This window comes from Tachysurus fulvidraco, chromosome 7, assembly GCF_022655615.1.
Source record: "Tachysurus fulvidraco isolate hzauxx_2018 chromosome 7, HZAU_PFXX_2.0, whole genome shotgun sequence".
Taxonomy (NCBI): Eukaryota; Metazoa; Chordata; class Actinopteri; order Siluriformes; family Bagridae; genus Tachysurus; species Tachysurus fulvidraco.
In genome coordinates this window covers 13,439,673-13,460,460 of record NC_062524.1, presented here as the reverse complement: position 1 = coordinate 13,460,460, position 20,788 = coordinate 13,439,673, and the positions used below count along the sequence as shown (strand labels likewise).

At 40.6% G+C, this 20,788-nt stretch overlaps 1 protein-coding gene across 3 annotated transcripts in view; it reads left to right on the top strand.

The window, feature by feature from the left end:
- arid1ab (AT rich interactive domain 1Ab (SWI-like)) overlaps nt 1–17,397 on the top strand; it is a 59,607-nt gene extending 42,210 nt beyond the window's left edge. For 2 of the 3 annotated variants that reach the window (XM_027157412.2, XM_027157410.2), the window contains exons 7-20: nt 328–495; nt 6,388–6,706; nt 7,623–7,762; nt 8,312–8,409; nt 8,546–8,755; nt 9,406–9,610; nt 10,101–10,233; nt 10,332–10,507; nt 10,615–10,759; nt 12,968–13,081; nt 13,177–13,270; nt 13,395–14,217; nt 14,327–14,457; nt 14,589–17,397. In XM_027157412.2, the coding sequence (XP_027013213.1) occupies nt 328–495; nt 6,388–6,706; nt 7,623–7,762; nt 8,312–8,409; nt 8,546–8,755; nt 9,406–9,610; nt 10,101–10,233; nt 10,332–10,507; nt 10,615–10,759; nt 12,968–13,081; nt 13,177–13,270; nt 13,395–14,217; nt 14,327–14,457; nt 14,589–16,472 (4,640 nt within the window). In that variant the 3' untranslated portion in view covers nt 16,473–17,397. The remainder of the gene's footprint in view (nt 1–327; nt 496–6,387; nt 6,707–7,622; nt 7,763–8,311; nt 8,410–8,545; nt 8,756–9,405; nt 9,611–10,100; nt 10,234–10,331; nt 10,508–10,614; nt 10,760–12,967; nt 13,082–13,176; nt 13,271–13,394; nt 14,218–14,326; nt 14,458–14,588) is intronic. The other variant, XM_027157411.2, reaches the window with a different exon arrangement.
- Nucleotides 17,398–20,788: the final 3,391 nt, after the last annotated feature.

Here is a 20,788-nt window from a genome sequence, read left to right as displayed (position 1 = left end):
CTGTAATGTAAAAAAAATTAAAAATACCACCTAAACCATCCTGTTAGCTTACAGCATGAAGCAGATTGAGCAAGCGATGACCAGTGCGTTTATTCTCCCGGTAAAAAAAATTGAGTAGTAAATATAGTCAAGATGTTTTCATGGGTGTATATGATGGATCTGAAATGAACAATTTCTTGAGACTCGAAACAGGACAGACGGAAAGAAGGCCAGTTTTGTGGCTTCCTTAAACACAGTGATTTTCAGCTGAGCCTCGAATAAGAGTTTTCTAATAAATATATTTAATCATTGCTGACTGGGAGACACAAGTTTTTTTCTGCTCTGTAGTCTTCATGCGGAACACACAGATGCCTCCTTACGGCTCTCCTCAGCCTGCCTCTGCCTTATCACCACGCCCGCTGTCTGGAGGCCAGGTGCATGCTGGGATGGGTCATTATCCTCAGAACAACTCCATGGGCAGTTATGGGCCACAGGGAGGGCAGTATGTTCCTCAAGGTAATACATGAAATTGAAGAATGAAGTAATGCTGTACAAACTGGTGTTTAACAGTCCTATATTTATTCATTTATTTATTTGCTTGCTTGTTTATTTATTTTTCACGAGCATGTCGAGCGTTCCAAGGAGCTGGGGGTTAAATTGTAGTTGATGTGGCAGTCTGGATTAAATTATTAGATTAAATTATTGTTCTCCCCTTGTATTAATTCTAAATTATTTCTGTTATAAATCTGCCTACACAGAATGAAGAAAACAGAAACAACTATTAGATTTTTATTTTTTTTTTGTAAATTTGTTCAAAAGCAAAACCAGAAATGAAAGCTTTATGAACTCGCACAGTGAATTTGTCTTCCAGTCATTTGACTTTGCTACAGTTGATTCCCGTCATGTTCTCGAAGCTTATCCCAAGAAAACCTGTAAGCTTCAGGATACATCTCAAAGCCTGTTGTTAGTCTACTTTAACCAGATAAAAGTTCAATATAAAACACCTTGGTAGTCCACTCCATTTTTTACACATCTGTTTAAAAGGATTTGTTTTTATACATCACTGACGCGCAGACCTCCCAACACGCACGTTGCTCTTTTAGCAGACCCCGAAGTCCAATAACTAGTCTTTTAATCACTATGTACACACAATGCATAGTTCATACTGTGTTTGTGGCTCTGATCTCACATCAATAACATGTTTCCAATCAGCCTGTGTCTCACTGTGTCACTGTATGGATTCAGGGCTGGCTTTCGATTGTGTTTGTTGGTTCCCTGTCCGGATGGTTAACGGATTCCAATTGACTTGTAGACATTTAACTACTCAACACTTTCATCTGTCTGCAGTCACAGATCTGTCTCTCAGCTGCAGTGTAAATGACGTCACATGACACCTGCTCTGAACATTTATATCAGACTCCCTTATCCAGAGTGATGTACAGAAGTGCTTTTAACCCTCTGGGGTCTGACCATTTTTGGACACTGGCAGAGTTTCTGACATGCTCTTACATTTGGTCTTTTTTCAGTTACTTCAAAACATATTAATGGCTAATATCACATAACAGCATTCAGCACAAACTGGGCTACAATATTATGTAAGTAAAATGTATGTACATGTTTGTATTTTTAAGTAAATGGTGATTATGCGGGGTTAGTAAAAAAAAGAAAACGAAGAGTTGCTGAAATAAGGCCAAGAAACACATACTAAACATTTGTTCACAAACAATAAAGTTCTCTACTCTTGTAGAGTTGATAATTTGCTACAAAAAGATGTAAAAACCATTTTACCCACTCATTCACACGAAACAATACATTGATTCAACTTTTGTAAGACAGTTTTTGTTGTGTAAAGGCAATATGCAAGGGAGGGTCAATGGTCATGAATATTGATGATTCACACCTGAGGAGGCCCAACCCCTTAATGGCTTAGTTTGGATTGTGTTGACAAAAGAATGAATGTGGGGAGACTTAAAGAGAAAATCTTTTGCTTGTAGTTTAATAAAATAGTGTACAATAAAGTACAAAAGACTTAAGATTTTATTTATATCTGTACAAAATAAGACTTTTATTAATGTTAAAAAAAAAAAGAACAATACAACAGTCAAGAGTCAAGAAGCTTTATTGTATGGAATGATTCTAAATGTCAGCTGTAAATGTACAGTTTGGTGTGCATCTAAAAATACTTTACAATATAAAAATTAAGATATAAATTTGTAAGCCATCACACACTGTGAATCTAATAATATTAGTCCAATGTAGCGGTACATCTCAGTGGCGCTGACCTCTTTCCATTTGTACTTGCAACCCTTTGCTTTTGCCCTGGCAGCCTGAGCATTGGTGTTATGGCTAAGAGTTGACACTGCATTCTCATGAAAAAACATTTTGAAGAGAATCAGGGGTTTGTGCGCATCTGGAGGACTCAGCTGTCATCCAGGTTCCTGTGCGGGAAAGAAACTCAGTGTGTGGAACCACATCAATATCAGTCTGTTTTCCATGACGGAACGGACTGCCTGCTGCTTGCCTGGATGTTGGTCTTGAGTCTCTTTTGAACAGGTGCATTATCACTGTCAGTGTTAAATCTGTAAATAAATAAATAAATGGTTAGGGTTAGAAAATTTTTTGATTAAAAATAAAATAAAATTATTACTCAATATTTTACTGTAGCAGTGACACTTTAATAAACTGTACTTACACATTAGTCTCAGTTGCTTTGAGAACTGAGGGACCTATGGCGTGTGTGAGTAGCAGGTAAAGGTGATGCAGACACATTCCTAAAAAAAAAAAAATCATAATTAGTCTCATCGTGTATTTTCCAAAGTACTAAGCAACACAATCGTAACTAGATTTGTAAAGTTCGTCACGACAAAATTTGATGTTGGCTTTGACGGTGCAAGTATTTGCAAAGGCCGGTGCATTTTGGAGGTGAGTGGACAGAAAGATTGTGAAAGCTACTGGACTGCTAGGGTGCCAATACTTTTGGAGGTAAGCGGACATGAGCAAGTGACGTGATCCGAATACCCGTGAGGTAGTTCCCCACAATTTGCTGAGTGTTTTGATATGTCACATGTCCATGTTGTGCAAATTTTTGATTTCGCTTGTTTTGGGGGCGGGGCTACACATGACATCACGTTACATCACGTGACATGACCAGAATACCCGTGGGGCAGTTCCCCTCAATGTGCTGAGTGTTTTGATATGTCACATGTGTATGTTGTGCAAATTTTAGATTTTGCTTGTTTTGGGGGCGGGGCTACACGTGACGTGATTATAATACCCGTGGGGCAGTTCCCCTCATTGTGCTGAGTGTTTTGATATGTCACATGTCCATGTTGTGCAAATTTTTGATTTCGCTTGTTTTGGGGGCGGGGCTACACGTGACATCACGTGGTGTCGAGAGACGTCACCAGAATACCCGGTGGGGTGCCAATACTTTTGGCAAAAAGTGGCTACTGAGGGTTTGGACATTTCATGTCAATACTGCAGTCATTATGGGATTATACTGCATAGAACAGTACATGTAATTCTTAATGTTGGATATATTGTGTGTGTGAGAGCTTAGAGGACTTTTCGGAATTCCCTATTCAAGTCTATGGGATGTTCGATCGTCGACTACGGAAAAAACGAAAATTCCGTCGGAACTCAGGAATAAAAACTTCGTCCGGAGTAAGGTCCTAAAGAAAACGCTCGAAAACTTGCCGAGTTATAAACCTCAAAAGTTTATAATGGAAGTCTATGGGGAAAAAGGCCACTTTGAGCTTCCGTACCGGGAATGCCGGAATTCCGATCGCTTAGAAAAATAGAAGCAACAAACTTCAGACCAGGGTCTACGACATATCCGAATTTGGTGTATGTGGCTCGAAGGCCGCATTTTTTTAAATAAATTTTTGTCTAAGAATAATAATAATAATAATAATAATAATAATAATAATAAGCTTATAACGGAAATCAGAATGTTGGCTTCTACAAAGCCAACATAATAATAATAATATATAACTAATATATACTAATATAAAATATAAAAGGAAAATGGGTACAAGAGTGGACGTACTCTTTTTTTTTTGTAACCAATTGCGTTGCTGCATGCCCTCATGCGAGCATCAAACGAAGGTGAAAGTGTTGCAGCCGTTGCAGGTGAAGACGAGTGATGCAGCCACATTCCTACAAAAGTTTTTAATAATTAGTATAATGTATTCTCCACAGTAACAAACTTATAAAGCAATAACTAAGGCAGTTAAGCATAGCTGAGATAAGATAATTGGGTACAGAGATGCACTGTATATGTTTAACGGGCCATTACCAGACATATTTATGACTAAATATTAACACATTACATATCTCCGGTCACATTTACAGCTCAGACACCACATCGATACATTTGCACCTGAACAGATAGTCACGTAAACAAGACTTGTTGAGGCATAAACACTAGTCAGAATATATTCTAAATAGTGATATTGCTATACATATTGTATATTCACATTACATTAATCAGCATACAGCTTAATAAGAACAAGACGTTTCTATAAAGTCGCTCTTAATATCTACTTGCAAATAGTCTGTATACAGTACAGTGTATATATAATTTTACATCACAAAAGATTTCAACAAAGGTAAGTAAAACTTACTCTTCAGAAATTATATCCTCAGCTGGACCAAGTCGCTCTTCAAAATACAAATGTTCGTCGTCAGAGTCCTGCTCTTCATCTGAGGAAATGGTGAACTCTTCCTTCCTTCTTCTTATCGTCGATAAGTGAATGAATCTGTTAAAACTTTGTGCTTCTTATAGCATTGTTTGGAGGCGTTGATCTTGTTTGCATAGCCTGCTCGGGTTGAATGACGAATGGCGTGCACGCGGTAGGTGGGATCACATTAGTGCTAATGAGGTCGAGCCAGAAAAACTGTACCTCTCTTTACTTACATACAGATTACACAAAAAGACAATATTTGCTTTACCTCATTTAAAATAGACATTTCAGGCTTTCATTAGACATGTGTATCATGTTTGTGTGATAAGTATTGGCGGAGTTATCAGTTCATGTTTGTAACGTATTTCAGGAAGATGGTCAAGGACACAGAGATGTCTGAATGCACACCCAGGTTATTTTCTTTATTTGCCAAATGCACAGCGTTTTATTATGAAGGCACTCACACTTCACAGTTTCGAACGATGTATTACGTGTATGACTATGAATGATGGAAAGAGGAGAAAATGTGGACCCAAGAGGGTAAAGTCTCTATCGATAAATACATTAACACTGGTTCACTAGGGCACAGACTTAGGATACCACAACCAAAAAATGTTGATGTATATACATGTACATATATGTACGTATGTATGTATGTGTGTATATATATGTATGTGTGTATGTGTGTATGTATGTATGTATATATATATATATATATATATATATATATATATATATATATGTGTGTGTATATATATATATATATATATATATATATAAAACAATCAAGGGCAAAGGTGCAAGTTCCGGTGTTTCAGGAAGAAGTAGGTCTTCACCTGGCGTTAGAAGATGGCATTCACTAAATTCCAGGGGTTTCGTTACCACGACGTAAAGTGGGCGTGTTTCCGGAGGTCATGGGAAAACGCCAGCTTTCAAAAAAAAAACAAAAAAACAGCATACTACGAATTACAAAAGTCATTCAGGTAGATTTATTTTCGAAAACAAATAAACAACCAAAAACTACGATTAAGGTTAGTTTTAGGTTATCAAATAGGCCACGCCTACCCGATGATGCAATATCTGTTACACTATTCTGAAATCCCTGGAAATAAGTGCATCCCGTTAGAAGACAGCCAGGGATTCAGCTGTTCAGACATCTAGAAGAAGTTCATTCCACCACCTCGGTGCCAGAACAGAAAGGACTCTTGCTGTGTACCCTGAGAGATGGTTGGACCAGTGAAGCAGTGCTGGTAGATCTGAGGGAGCGGGGTGCAGTGTGAGGAGCGAGGAGAGATAACAGGAACATCAATTAAAAGCGTCATCCTTCTGTGGGGTTATGTGAGGCAGATAAATATGGCTTCTGTGGGGTTATGTGAGGCAGATAAATATGGCTGGTCAATTATTCTTTGCATTTGAAATTGATGCATCAGTTTAAATTATGTTATTACATCCCCAGTGTCCAGTCATTTGAATTAGTCTTTAGACATTTAACATTAAGGTTAATCAGATGTTCCCAATGTTTTAGGAGAGATCTTTCAGTGGCTGTTGCTTTAGACTGTAAGACCATTCTGCATACACTCACATGGCTAATGTCAGTTGCTCAATTTTATTGCTGCTCTCTGAGACCAAGGAGCCAAAGTCAGCTCTCTGCCTGCTAATTATGTCTGCTGTTCATACATCTGTCTACTTGGACTCCCTTTACAGTTGACACTCTTTCCCACAGGCTACCCAAGGCAGCCTGGGTACGGTAGCATGCCTGGCCCTAACTATCCTGGTGGTCCAAGCATGGGCAGTCCCATAAATCCCATGTCGGGACAGGGAGGAGGGGGTGCCTATAGTGGAATGCCTCCTGGACGCATGGGTCCAGGACAGATGGGCTCGAGGCCATATGGTCCCGGTCCTGGTCCAGGCATGAGTCCCAACATGGGTGGCATACCACCTCAAGTTGCTTCAGGCATGTGCCCTCCCCCTAGCATGAACAGAAAGCCCCAAGATCCAACCTCAGCAGGCCTACAGCATGGTCCGTCGAACTCAATACACAGGTAGGATCCTGGAGCAAGAAGCGATTTACTCAACGATAGCTAAATGATTTGGTTTGTAAAATGTACAAACTGTATCTAATAAAAGGCCTTCAGCTAACTATATATTTAATGTTATTTGCAAATCAGCAAACCTTCTGCCAATGGCATGTATTGATGTGCCATCCTGGAGGAGGTATCGCCTCATCCTACCAGTAGTGACCCTGATCCTGGCCAAATGCAAAAGTAGTAAAAAATAGTATGAGGAAAGGAAAAATGGCCTCCACCTGTAAAACCATTCATGTTTTGGGGGTCATTTCATTGTTGCCCCTCTAGTGGACTTGTTGCTTCTTTCATTAACACACAAGCAGCAGAAACCAATTAACAATAATTAACCGATTAATTAAAGTATGATTGACTTGATGCTAAACTCTGATTGATCCTGGTGGAAATTCATGATGTTAAATTGTGATATAATTCTCGATTCACGTCGCTTGTTAAAAGCAAACGTACTTAAAAAATAGAATTGAATTGCACATTTCAAGCAGGAGCTATGGTGCTTTGGTTTGTCATTCAGTGGAGATGCAAGAACATTTCTTTATTGGGTTTGTGATTTAGCTGAAGACATGCAGCATCTGCAACTGATACTGGCATGTTAGGTAATGTTTTCTGTTCTAGAGCCTAAAACATGACCTAAATAAGGCGATAAATGTTCACATTTTCATTTGAAATGTCAGTGTTGCAGAATTACTTCTTGAAGAAAAACATTGGTGCAATTCCACTGTGCATCATGTGATGTGTCTCAGAGTTCCCAAGTATGTTCAGGCAAATAATTGCTATTGAAACTGTTTCTGAAGACAGATTATAAGGTTCATCATTATGTACAGTTATTTACGGGTAGTCATGCTTTCTTTTCTTTTGAATAACTTGCTTTTTCCAGGCCTCCTGGTTATCCTGGGATGAACCAGGGGATGATGGGAGCTGGGTCTCCATATGCACCACCTATTAACAGCATGCATGGTATGATGAACCAGGCAGGACCGTATCCCATGGGAGGCAATGTGGCCAACAACTCAGCAGGTGAGCTCCAGAGCTGTACAGAAATCTGGAAGTTCAGAAATCTATTAACATTTTTACAATTTTACACTGGAATAATGTTTCAGTAAGAAGCAAGTGATGTAAGAATAAATCTGGATATAGGATGTTATCAGTAGGTGAATTTAATTTGCAGAAGTTCTGGAGAAATACAGGAGTAAATTTGGGGGTCTTTGTAGGCTTTCAGACATTTAATTAGAGAGGAACGGAGACCAGGTCCATTTCTACCTTCATAAGTTGCATGACAAGGCCGAAAGTGAACATCTACAGTGGCTAATCCTGTCTCCAGTTTTATCCTCCCATCCTTTTACTGACCAGAGCAATTGTCTTATGCAAAAGATAACTGTGTATGAGAACACTTTGAACATTAAAAACCCAACCAACCAAGTTTTACTGTAATTATTTTACTGTACTGTTTATTAAAAATGATGGAATCTTGAAGATTTGCTGGAGGTTGTCTGTTATGATGCTCACTGGAATCGGTACTCAAATGCCAATGCATATAGTGCACAGATGTTCCTTTTTGTCTTCCAGGCATGACTCCAAGCCCAGAATTTGGCATGGAAAAGGTTAACCAAAACCAAAAGATGAATAATAAAGTTGAAGGGACTCCTAAAGCTGAATCAAAAAAGGTAAATTGCCATGAGAATGTCAAACAGTAATACTATTGCACAGGGTTGAGTTAACATAGTGTTTATTTTTCACATTTTAAAGATTTCTTCATGATTTGAATTAAGTTTTTTGTTCTCTGTACTGTTGCCTCTGTAGAAGTCAAACTCTTCCACCACCACAAATGAGAAAATAACTCGGCTTTATGAGCTGGGCACCGAGCCAGGGAGGAAGATCTGGGTGGACCGTTACCTGGCCTTTGCTGAGGAGAAAGCCATGGGCATGACCAACCTGCCAGCAGTGGGACGGAAACCTCTCGACCTCTTCCGCCTCTATATATCCGTTAAAGAGATCGGTGGCCTTACACAGGTCCGTGTGCATACACACAAATGACAAGGAACATTTGTTTGTTTTTATATATATAAAATAGTATAATCTAATAGTCACTAGAAGGTAGTGTTCAGTTAAGTTCCACTCATGAATACATGAACACATTTTGTCGCATTACAACTGAAACTGTGAAAGACAGATTTGAAACCAGTAAATGTTTTTAATTGATGCTCAGTATTACTGACATTTAAAGGTGCAGTATCTTATTTATTTTTGCATAACTTGCTATTGAGATTGATGTCAAGTTTCAAGCAGGAACATTAAAACTTGTTCAGGTTTTTGGCTTTGAAACACTCAGAAACAGGCCTGGTAGTTGTCCTGTGACCTACCTCCCTAATCTCCTCAGTCATATTAGAATGATAACTGTGTAAATCTTGTTTAGTTAGGATAGTAACTTAACATTTTCTTCCTCCATGGAGTTCTGGCCATATCTCACTGTCTGCTGTTTAGTGGGCCAGATTATAAAATTAGATTTTTCAAAGGTTGTGAGTTTGTATGGATGCTGAGTTATATGATGAATTTGGCCATTCGTATACTCTGTGATTTAAAAAAAACAAACATGTATTTGTCATTGTTATTTTGACACTCTGGCATGCCTGTCATCATATCTATCTTTGTCTGATTTATAGGTGAATAAGAATAAAAAGTGGAGGGAGCTGGCAACTAACCTGAACGTTGGGACCTCTAGTAGTGCAGCTAGCTCACTAAAGAAGCAGTACATTCAGTGTCTTTATGCCTTCGAGTGCAAGATTGAGCGTGGTGAGGATCCACCTCCAGATATTTTTAACAACGACCCCAAAAAGAACCAGGTGAAGGTACAGCCACCCTCTCCAGGTTAGTGCACACTTGGTCAAGGCAAAAAGTTTGACATGTTTTTGTTGAAATTTCCTTGATATTTTTTTTTAGAAGGATTAGTTTTCTCTCATTTTCAGCGTAACCAACAACAAAAAAAAAACAATACAATTAACCACAAAATAAATGTTGTTTATTTTTTCCCATTATTGCTAAGGGTGCTGATTAATTCTGGAGCCAACAACCTTATTGTGTTCAACAGATAAACGTCTGTGTGGTTTAAGTGGAATGTATATTTGCAGACTGCATTTATTCATGCTTAGATGCTGTATAGTATAATATGGGATAGGGGATGGCACAGTATTACTGAAACGATCAAATCAATCTAGATTAATAACGTTCCCTCCAAACATCAGAATAAAGGAAAACATATGATCTGTGAATTTATGATCTGGTTGTTGGTGCATCATAAACTGTATTCCAGAAAACACTTGCCTATGATTATTACTGGTGTTTCTGTATATTTCTCCAGCGGGATCTGGATCTTTACAGGGCCCTCATACTCCACAGTCAACTAGCAGCTCTATGGCTGAAGGAAATGATCTGAAACCCCCTACCCCTGCGTCAACACCCCACAGCCAGATGCCCCCAATGCCGGGTGTGCGGTATGTCCAAAATGTGACTCTGCTCATTATAGTAGGCTGATCAGTAGTAAAGAAGTATTTAGTGGAGTACATAAAGTTTCTGACCGATCTTTAAACAGGAGCAGTGTGAATGTTCAAGACCCGTTTGCTGATGGTGGAGATCCTAACTTTGCTAGACGGAGTTCACTGACTCCTAACTCTAACTTCCAGCCCGGAATGGGGGGCCCACCTGATCTAATAGGTCGATTAGGACAATACGAGCCTAATAAGGACCCTTTTGGTGGTATGAGGAAAGGTAAGAATTTTGGCTGTTATTTCTAGTATTATTGCTTACAACTACACAAGATCAAATAGTAGAATGTCTGAGAATGTCGTATCACTTTGCATCTGATTTACATTTAGTGGGTGAGCAGTTTAAGAATCTGGGACAAGGCCCCAGTGGTGGAATGAGTGAACAATATAACAGAGGCCCTCCAGGACCTACTGGTAACATGCAGTTGGGTCACAGACAACAGTACGGACCATATGGACCAGGATATGAACGAAGGTATGAGATACTTGCTGAGATGCTGTATGACACTTGTGTGACCATGTGCTCACTAAGTCACAATGTAGTACAATACTTGCATTTAACAATACCAATATATATATATATTTTTACAAAGTAATTGTGTACACTGTATACTTAAAAGTACAAAATGGAATACTTAATCATACTTGAATGAAATACTCTGTTTAATCCAGGAAAAATAAGTATTTCATTCAACACTTTGCTCCTTTGTACATCAAGAGTGACTTGTAATGCTTTAAGATGTACAGTGCTACAAAAACAGAATAAAGGAAAAATATGTATACAGTGAGGAAAATAAGTATTTGAACACTCTGCTATTTTGCAAGTTCTCCCACTTGGAAATCATGGAGGGGTCCGAAATTGTCATCGTGGGTGCATGTCCACTGTGAGACACATAATCTAAAAAAAAATCCAGAAATCACAATATATGATTTTTTAACTATTTATTTGTATGATATAGCTGCAAATAAGTATTTGAACACCTGCCTATCAGCTAGAATTCTGACCCTCAAAGACCTGTTAGTCTGCCTTTAAAATATCCACCTCCACTCCATTTATTATCCTAAATTAAATGAACCTGTTTGAGGTTGTTAGCTGCATAAAGACACCTGTCCACCCCATACAATCAGTAAGAATCCAACTACTAACATGGCCAAGACCAAAGAGCTGTCCAAAGACACTAGAGACAAAATTGTACACCTCCACAAGGCTGGAAAGGGCTACAGGGAAATTACCAAACAGCTTGGTCCACTGTTGGAGCAATCATTAGAAAATGGAAGAAGCTAAACATGACTGTCAATCTCCCTCGGACTGGGGCTCCATGCAAGACCTCACCTCGTGGGGTCTCAATGATCCTAAGAAAGTTGAGAAATCAGCCCAGAACTACACGGGAGGAGCTGGTCAATGACCTGAAAAAAGCTGGGACCACCGTTTCCAAGGTTACTGTTGATAATACACTAAGACGTCATGGTTTGAAATCATGCATGGCACGGAAGGTTCCGCTGCTTAAACCAGCACATGTCCAGGCCCGTCTTCAGTTTGCCAATGACCATTTGGATGATCCAGAGGAGTCATGGGAGAAAGTCATGTGGTCAGATGAGACCAAAATAGAACTTTTTGGTCATAATTCCACTAAACGTGTTTGGAGGAAGAAGAATGATGAGTACCATCCCAAGAACACCATCCCTACTGTGAAGCATGGGGGTGGTAGCATCATGCTTTGGGGGTGTTTTTCTGCACATGGGACAGGGCGACTTCACTGTATTAAGGAGAGGATGACCGGGGCCATGTATTGCGAGATTTTGGGGAACAACCTCCTTCCCTTAGTTAGAGCATTGAAGATGGGTCGAGGCTGGGTCTGCCAACATGACAATGACCCGAAGCACACAGCCAGGATAACCAAGGAGTGGCTCTGTAAGAAGCATATCAAGGTTCTGGCGTGGCCTAGCCAGTCTCCAGACCTAAACCCAATAGAGAATCTTTGGAGGGAGCTCAAACTCTGTGTTTCTCAGCGACAGGCCAGAAATCTGACTGATCTTGAGAAGATCTGTGTGGAGGAGTGGGCCAAAATCCCTCCTGCAGTGTGTGCAAACCTGGTGAAAAACTACAGGAAACGTTTGACCTCTGTAATTGCAAACAAAGGCTACTGTACCAAATATTAACATTGATTTTCTCAGGTGTTCAAATACTTATTTGCAGCTGTATCGTACAAATAAATAGTTAAACAAATCATACATTGTGATTTCTGGATTTTTTTTTTAGATTATGTCTCTCACAGTGGACATGCACCTACGATGACAATTTCAGACTCCTCCATAATTTCTAAGTGGGAGAACTTGCAAAATGGCAGGGTGTTCAAATACTTATTTTCCTCACTGTAGTTGACCTTTAAAGTGTCTTTACAGACAAGAACCAAACATTAGTCCAGATGGCAGTATGGGTCCTGGGCTCCAGAGCCAAACCCCATGCTCTCTGGACCCATGTCTGGATCTTGACTCTAAGGGCATTTTGATGGGCAACTGTGCATGAGTTTCCTTTTAATACTTCGTTAAAACAAAAGCATTGTTATGATGACTTGTCAAAGCCATGCACAAACCTGGAAACTGATGTCTGGTTAATCACGGTGTATTATAATGCAGTTTAAAAAAATAAATTCATGAACATTTACAATTTGTCTCCTTACAGACAAGAGCCAGGTATGAGTCCAAATGGCAGTATATGTCCTGGAGCCCCACAGCCAAACCCGATGCCCTCTGGTGCAGACACAGGAATGTATTCACCTAATCTACAACAGCAAAGGTTAATACTGCTTCTTGCCATGTTGATTGGGTTGGTAATGTTTATTACCTCGCACGTAAATGGGTATTACTTAGCCGTATTAATTTTTTCTACAGGCATGATTCTTATGTTGATCAGTACCCTGGTCAGAGTGCACCCCCTAGTGGACAGTACCCGAATCAACAGCCTGGAATCTACCCACAGCAGCCGGTTTGTATAGTAATATTTGCCCCTATTTTTATTTAAGATATGGATTACGTAACAAGGAGTTATTGAATATAATCTACTTTATAAAAGATTAAACTTTAAAAGTTACCAAACTTCTACCTTGCAGAATTACACACAAAAGAGGCCTGGAGATAGTGGTTATGGTCCCCCAGCAAAGCATCATGAGGGGGAAATGTATCCATTTAGTGGCCAGCAGCAGCAGGGCCCTCAACCCTCTGGTGGACACCAGCAGGATATGTACAACCAATATAACGCCTACCCTGGCACAGATCGACGTCCACCTGGTCCACAGAGTCCATTTCCTTTCGGTTATGTGAGGGACAGGGGGCCTAATGCTGGCAGCTCTAACTCTCAGGCCTCCTTGCCACCCCAGATGATGGCCAGCCCCTTGTCATCTGTCCCTGATGGGACCCAAGGCCCCATGTGGCAAGGCAGAAATGACATGAACTATTCCAACTACCCCAGTCGTCAGGGACCTCCCGGAGTTTCCACTCAAGGTCCAGGGTACCATGCCATGAACCGTTCTGAAGACCAAATGTTACCTTCAGACCAGCGAATGACTCATGAAGGTCCATGGCCTGGTCATGTGAACCAGAGGCAGCCTCCTTATGGACCTGGTGGTTCTGGCCCACCCATATCTAGAACGTTGCAGTCCAATTTTCAGTCCTCTCAAAATCACATTCCACAGGTATCAAGTCCAGCACCCATGCCAAGTACCATGGAGAACAGCACATCTCCCAGCAAGACCACATATATGCATACTGGGATAAAGATTCAGAAGCCTGGACCTCAAGTCCCAGCCTCACACATAGCCCAGTCACCACTACAGCCTCCTATGGTAAGGAGAGACACAGCCTTTCCTCTAGGGTCTATGGAGGCAACCCAGCCCATCCTCAAATCACGCCGCCGACTCACGATGAAAGAAATTGGTAAGTAGCTGTGACTATTTCAACACTTTGCTATAGGTGGGTGAGGTGTATGTCAATTGTTTCATCTTTGTTTTTGTGCATTTCTATATATAAATGTATATTTATGTAGGAACACCAGAAGCCTGGAAAGTCATGATGTCCCTCAAATCAGGATTGCTGGCAGAGAGTACTTGGGCCTTAGACACCATCAGTATTCTTCTTTATGATGATAATAGCATTTCCACCTTCGGTCTGTGTCAGGTGAGATGTGCATGCCACGTCTGCCATACTGAGCATATTACAATGCATCAAACATGGATTAAAGTGCCTCAGGAAGAAAAGCATCAAATGGGTGTTTGAATTTAGTCTCATCATGTTTTATTTTCTTTCAGCTTCCTGGCTTCCTTGAACTAATAGTGGAGTACTTCCGTAGATGTCTCATTGAAATTTTTGGTATTTTGAAAGAATATGAGGTCGGAGATCCTGGGCAGCGAACATTGATCGACCCGGATGCTGCCGACACCGATGTGTCTGATGAAGAAGTCCCAGAAGTAGAGCAAATGGATGAAGAAGTGGACAGTGAGGAGAAGTGTAGCCAACATACATCCCAGATCCAAGTCAAGCATGAGAAGAATGAGCTTATGCATGACTGGAATTCCAGTGAAACGTATGAAGAAGAAAAAGAAGGAGAAATGTCTTCATCTAATAAGCATGAATTATCTTCCCCCTTGCAAGACAGTCATGCAGTACAGGAAAATCTCAAACAGGCTAGCAAATTTGATAAGCTTCCCATTAAGGTAGTGTGGAAGAAAGACCCATTTTTCATTGGACGCACGGGCAAGTTGGGTAGACGACAGAGTTTTGACAGTGGGCTGATTCATTGGAGTGTTGGTGGAGGAGACACCACGGAGCACATCCAAACTCATTTTGAGCGCAAGATGGAGCTGCTAAAACCTGTGAAATGCATGACCGTGAAAAAAGAGGCACCTCCAGTCACAGACCTGGCAACTGGGAACAAAAGCATGAATGAGAAAAGAATACAACACCAGCAAAATGGGCAGCAACAGGATTCTCAGCATTCCTTAGGCAATCAATATGAGGAGGAGAATGCCACAGCTATCGTCAATGCACCTGCTACTATTATTTCCACCGTTGATGATGTGTTGTCTGGTTTGTCAGCATCAGCGGCTGAAGAATCCTTGCAGAATGGTACGGAGAATGGGGAGGATAAGAGCAAGTTTCTGTCTGCCCGATCACAGCATATCAGCAGAAATAAGATCCTTGAGGATGAGCCATACAGCAAGGATGAATCCCCATTGTGCACTTTGTCAGAGTGGCAAGACTCACTAGCCCGCCGCTGCATATGTGTCTCTAACATTGTCCGCAGTCTGTCCTTCGTCCCTGGCAATGACAGTGAAATGTCTAAACACCCAGGCCTGCTACTTATACTGGGCCGTGTGGTACTCCTGCACCACCGGCATCCTGAACGCAAGGAGGCCCCTGTTACCTATGAGAAAGAGGATGAGGAGGATGAAGGAGTCAGCTGTGAACAAGATGAATGGTGGTGGGACTGTCTGGAGGTTCTGCGAGAAAACTGTCTGGTCACATTGGCAAACATCTCTGGCCAGCTGGACCTGTCAAAGTACCCCGAGAGTATCTGCCTTCCCCTGCTCGATGGCCTTCTCCACTGGGCTGTCTGCCCATCAGCAGAAGCCACTGATCCCTTCCCTACGTTGGGGCTTAATGGAACAGTTTCCCCTCAGACAGTGGTTCTTGAGACTCTTAGCAAGCTCAGCATCCAGGACAATAATGTTGACCTCATTTTGGCCACGCCACCCTTCAGTCGACTGGAGAAATTCTACAGTTCTCTGGTACGCTTGATTGGTGACCGTAAGGTACCTGTGTGCCGGGAAATGGCAGTGGTGCTGTTGGCCAACCTGGCCCAGGGTGACAGCCTGGCAGCTCGGGCCATTGCTGTGCAGAAAGGCAGTATAGGGAACCTCCTGGGGTTTCTGGAGGACAGTCTAGCAGCCACACAATTCCAACAGAGCCAGGCTTCACTGCTGCATTTGCAGGGGCCACACTTTGAATCCACTAGCATGGATATGATGCGACGGGCTGCCCGTGCCCTGCATGCACTTGCCAAAGTAGAAGAGAACCACTCTGAGTTCATGTTGTATGAGTCGCGGCTACTGGACGTATCTGTATCCCCCCTCCTGAGCTCAGGAGTGTCCCACGTCATCTGTGATGTACTGTTTCTGATTGGCCAGTCATGACAAATGTGGGGCTGACCTTTCTCCCCCTCGCAAATCTGTGTGAATTGTAACAGCAAAAACTGACTGTCCTTTTTTTTTTTTTTTTTAATTTATGCAAAAATCACCTCAAATTCCACTGATTGCTCTTTCTACCTTGGTTCTTTCTAAAGGAAAGATTTCACAAAGTGGATTTAACACAAATAAAATGAAGAGACCCTAATGTGTATACATGACTTATGACCTTGGGAGAGTGTGCTGCCAGGATGTTTTTTAAATTAAAATGAAAAGTAGATTAAGAAATGAAAAATAAAACTAACCAAAGTTGCTGTCACATTTACAGTGAGTTTGGGTTTAAAGGTGCCCACTGGTACTTTTGGGTTTACTGGGCTGGCAGACACTATTGTTTAGTTATTATTTGGAGGCTATAAAGTTATACAGTTTTAGACTCTTGTTTATCTTATGATTTGTAACTTGGATGATGTATACAATGAGCCCAAGAACCAGGTCATTGGCTGTGAACAGACATCTGTAAATGGAAGGCCTGTACAGTATATTGTATGACTTTTTTTTTTGTACTGTACACCTTAAAGTAACAAGATGTAAACATACTGTAATAATATTGTTTCACACTGAGAGAATGCTGATTTGGCAGCAAAACTGTAGTTTTTAAAATGATTTTTGTTCTTATTTAGAGAGAGGGGAAAGACATTCTTCCCCAAAGTATCGTGTACAACACCCCGACCTCTTTGTCCCTTGATTGTATGACTTGACCCTCAAAGAAATCACCTCTTAGGATTGGTCTTGAGCTTCAGATGCGGTCCAGGCTGCAATGTAAATGATGTACAATACACTTTGCTCTTTCTCTCTCTCTCTCTCACACACATTATTGCGCTCTTCACCATTTTTAATCTTTGATTAATTAAAGGTTACACTCAAGATTTCTTCATTGCGCATTGCCATGTGTTTATTTAATACCCTTCCTTCACGTACATCTGGGATTTTCTCTCTTAATAAGTCAACTCAAACACACAAGTTCACATTGTGGAGAAATATGTCAAATCTGATATGTTTATGGCTCTAAAGTGAGCTCTACATTCAACCAAATCTAGGCAATTCCTAAAGAAATCATCCCTTACCCCAAAGTGCTATGGATTCTGCATATTTGTATTTCAGAAAATGTAGCTAAAAATCTTGATGTTTTTTGGCTTAATGAATATAATTTATTCAGTATGAAATCTTTATACTCTATGTTCCACGTGTTAAGAATAAATGTGTCTTCATAAGACTTTGTGATGGATTTATTTATGATATCCCCAAAGTTGATGCCATTCAGTAGGAATTTCTCACGGTTAACTCTCTCTTGCCTATTCATTTCTGGCATTGCATAAGATTCTGAATCCTCATAACCTTTAATGCAGCGGTGTCCAATCTTATCCACAAAGGGCCGGTGTGGGTGCAGGTTTTCATTCCAACCAAACAGAAGCCACACCAGAGTCTACTAAAAGCCAAGAACAACTAATTAAACAGGTGGAATCAGGTGTGGCTTCTGCTTGGTTGGAATGAAAACCTGCACCCACACTGGCCCTTTGTGGATAAGATTGGATGCCGCTGCTTTAATGCAACCAGGGATTAGTGTGTAAAGTGGCTTATGTGTCTATATTAAGTATTCACTACATCTAAATGACCATGGCACAATGCACATCCAACCTGGAATTCACTTATGTATAACTGAAGAACAGAAAATCTATTGTCTATCTCTGGGGAAAAAATAAGTGCAGCATTTGGGGTTGATGGTTTTCTGATGGATCTAATCATATGATATAAATCCTTAGTTAAACCATTTCACATCTGAGTAGGCATGTTGGTGCTATGCATTAGTGCTTATGCAGTAGTGCTTATTGAAGGCAATATCAATAACTCTGTATTCAGTTTTATATTTGCTTTTAAAGAAGCAGTTTACAGAAGTAGGGATATAAAATTTTAATTAAAATTATCCAGCATCTGTCAACAGTGACATGGGAGAACTCCCATAGACAACAAGAGGAGGAAACCTTGAGAAGATCCAGACCGAAAGGCAACTCATCTTCATCTGAAAGACGCCGGCCAGTGTGATTATAAATAATTTAAATTCTATACAGTGGCAAATAATTATTTGATACACTGCAGATTTCATCGTAGGTACACCTCAACTGTGAGAGACAGAATCTAAAAAAAAATCCAGAAAGTCACATTGTATGATTTTTAAATAATCAATTTCTATTTTATTGCATGAAATATGTATTTGATTACCTACCAGCCAGCAAGAATGGTTCTCACAGACCTATTAGTTTGTCTTTAAACAGTCTTTAAACAGGCTTTAAACAGCCCTCCTATCCTTCACTCATTACCTGTATTAAGTGCACCTGTTTGAACTCCTTACCTGTATAAAAGAAACCTGTCCACAATGGGCAAGATCAAAGAGCTGTCTAAGGACATTAGGGACAATAGGCAAACAGGCTGGTGAGAAGGTAACAATTGTTGGTGCAGAAATTCAAGATGACTGTCAATCTCCCTCGGACTGGGCTCCATGCAAGATTTTGCCTCATTGGAGTATCAATGATCCTTAGAAAGGTGAGGGATGAGACTGTGGTCCCTGCTCTCTTCAGGTCATTGACCAGGTCCTCCCGTGTAGTTCTAGGTTGATCCCTCACCTTTCTCAGGATCATTGATACAGGATTAAAATCCTTCAGCACGTGTAAGGTCCACCTACTCAAGCCCAGCACATATCCAGGCCCATCTTTACCAAATACCATCTGGATGATCCAGAGGAGGCATGGGAGAAGGTCATGTGGTCAGATGAGACCAAAATATTGGAGGAAGAAGAAGGATGAGTACAATCCCTAGAACACCATCCCAACCATTAAAAGCATGGGTGTGAAAAACATCATGCTTTGGGGGTGCTTTTCTGCAAAGGGGACAGGACATATGCACCGTCTTGAGGGGAGGATGGATAGGACCATGTATCGCAAGATTTTGGGCAACAACCTCCTTCCATCGGTGCATTGACGATGGGTCGTGGCTGGGTCTCCCAGCATGACGATGACCCCAAACACACAGCCAGGGCAACTAAGGACTGGAGGTTTATGAATAATTTTACTCAGCAGAACCATATTGAAAGAAAGAACCTGTGGAGCACTTTACTTGAATGTGCATGCTCACTCATATCCACAAAACATTCAGTAAAAAATAAGAATTGAGCCAGTCAAGAACTTTTTTTTAGTTTGTGCCCTCTGTTTTCTATAGGTCTTTGCCAACTGTATAATAAAAAGTGAAGCCAGTTCTTGCGCATACCATTATTAACCAAGATGTAAAGTTGTGAGACTATGCCTAAAGCGACCAAGCCAAGTTTATGCGTTTATACCAGGGGTCGGCAACCTTAAACACTCAAAGAGCCATTTGGACCCGTTTCCCACAGAAAAATTACCACAGGGAGCCACAAACCATTTTGACATCTAAAATGAAGATAACACTGCATATATCGTTTTTTACCTTTATGGAAAGTATAGAAAAAACTGTAGTGTGTTCATTTATGAAGTCAATTAACTGCTACCGTTTAAACGCAATTTTATTTCTGCAGGCGAACAAAAATATTTTGAACAGTTTGAACTAACCTTAAGAAAAAAGACGCTGGGTTGAAGGTTACTTTCAAATAAAATGTTTAATATATAATTGAGTCATTCGTATTCATGACCAGGGCTCTCAAGTTTTGAAGACAGGCAAGCATGACATCTCCAACCCCTCGCTTTTTTTCATTGGATGTTGCGTTAAATCTTTCCCAGATAGTGCTATTTTCTGATTGGCTATTGTGTAGCCTCTTTTTTGATTGGCTGATAAGGCTCGACTAAGAACTGAGACGCGCTTGATTCCTGCCCGGTTCCACAGTGCGGACTGATACATTTTGGGCGCTGCGGCTTATTAAATATATGATAGTCAAAAAGTTTTTCTGCGTGAGAATATGATGTGCGGCGGGAGAGCGTGAGAAAAGACCCAAATGCGTGACTGTCACTCTCAATGCGTGACACTTGAACGCCCTGCATGACACAAAAAAATTTAACGTGCCGGATGCAGCACACCAAAACTGCGCCTGCTTCTGTGTGTCGGATTTCGCAAGTCGGCAGTTATGACGCATATTTTGAGCGACCAAAAAAATAATAATAATAATAAATTAAACACGGTTTATTTTAATGTTACAAGAGCATCATGATGTTAGAATTCAGAATACATTTTTTTTTAAAAACTATCTAACAAAAATAAAAAATTTAAATTAAATATTTATTTTCCAAATCTACAGGGAGCCG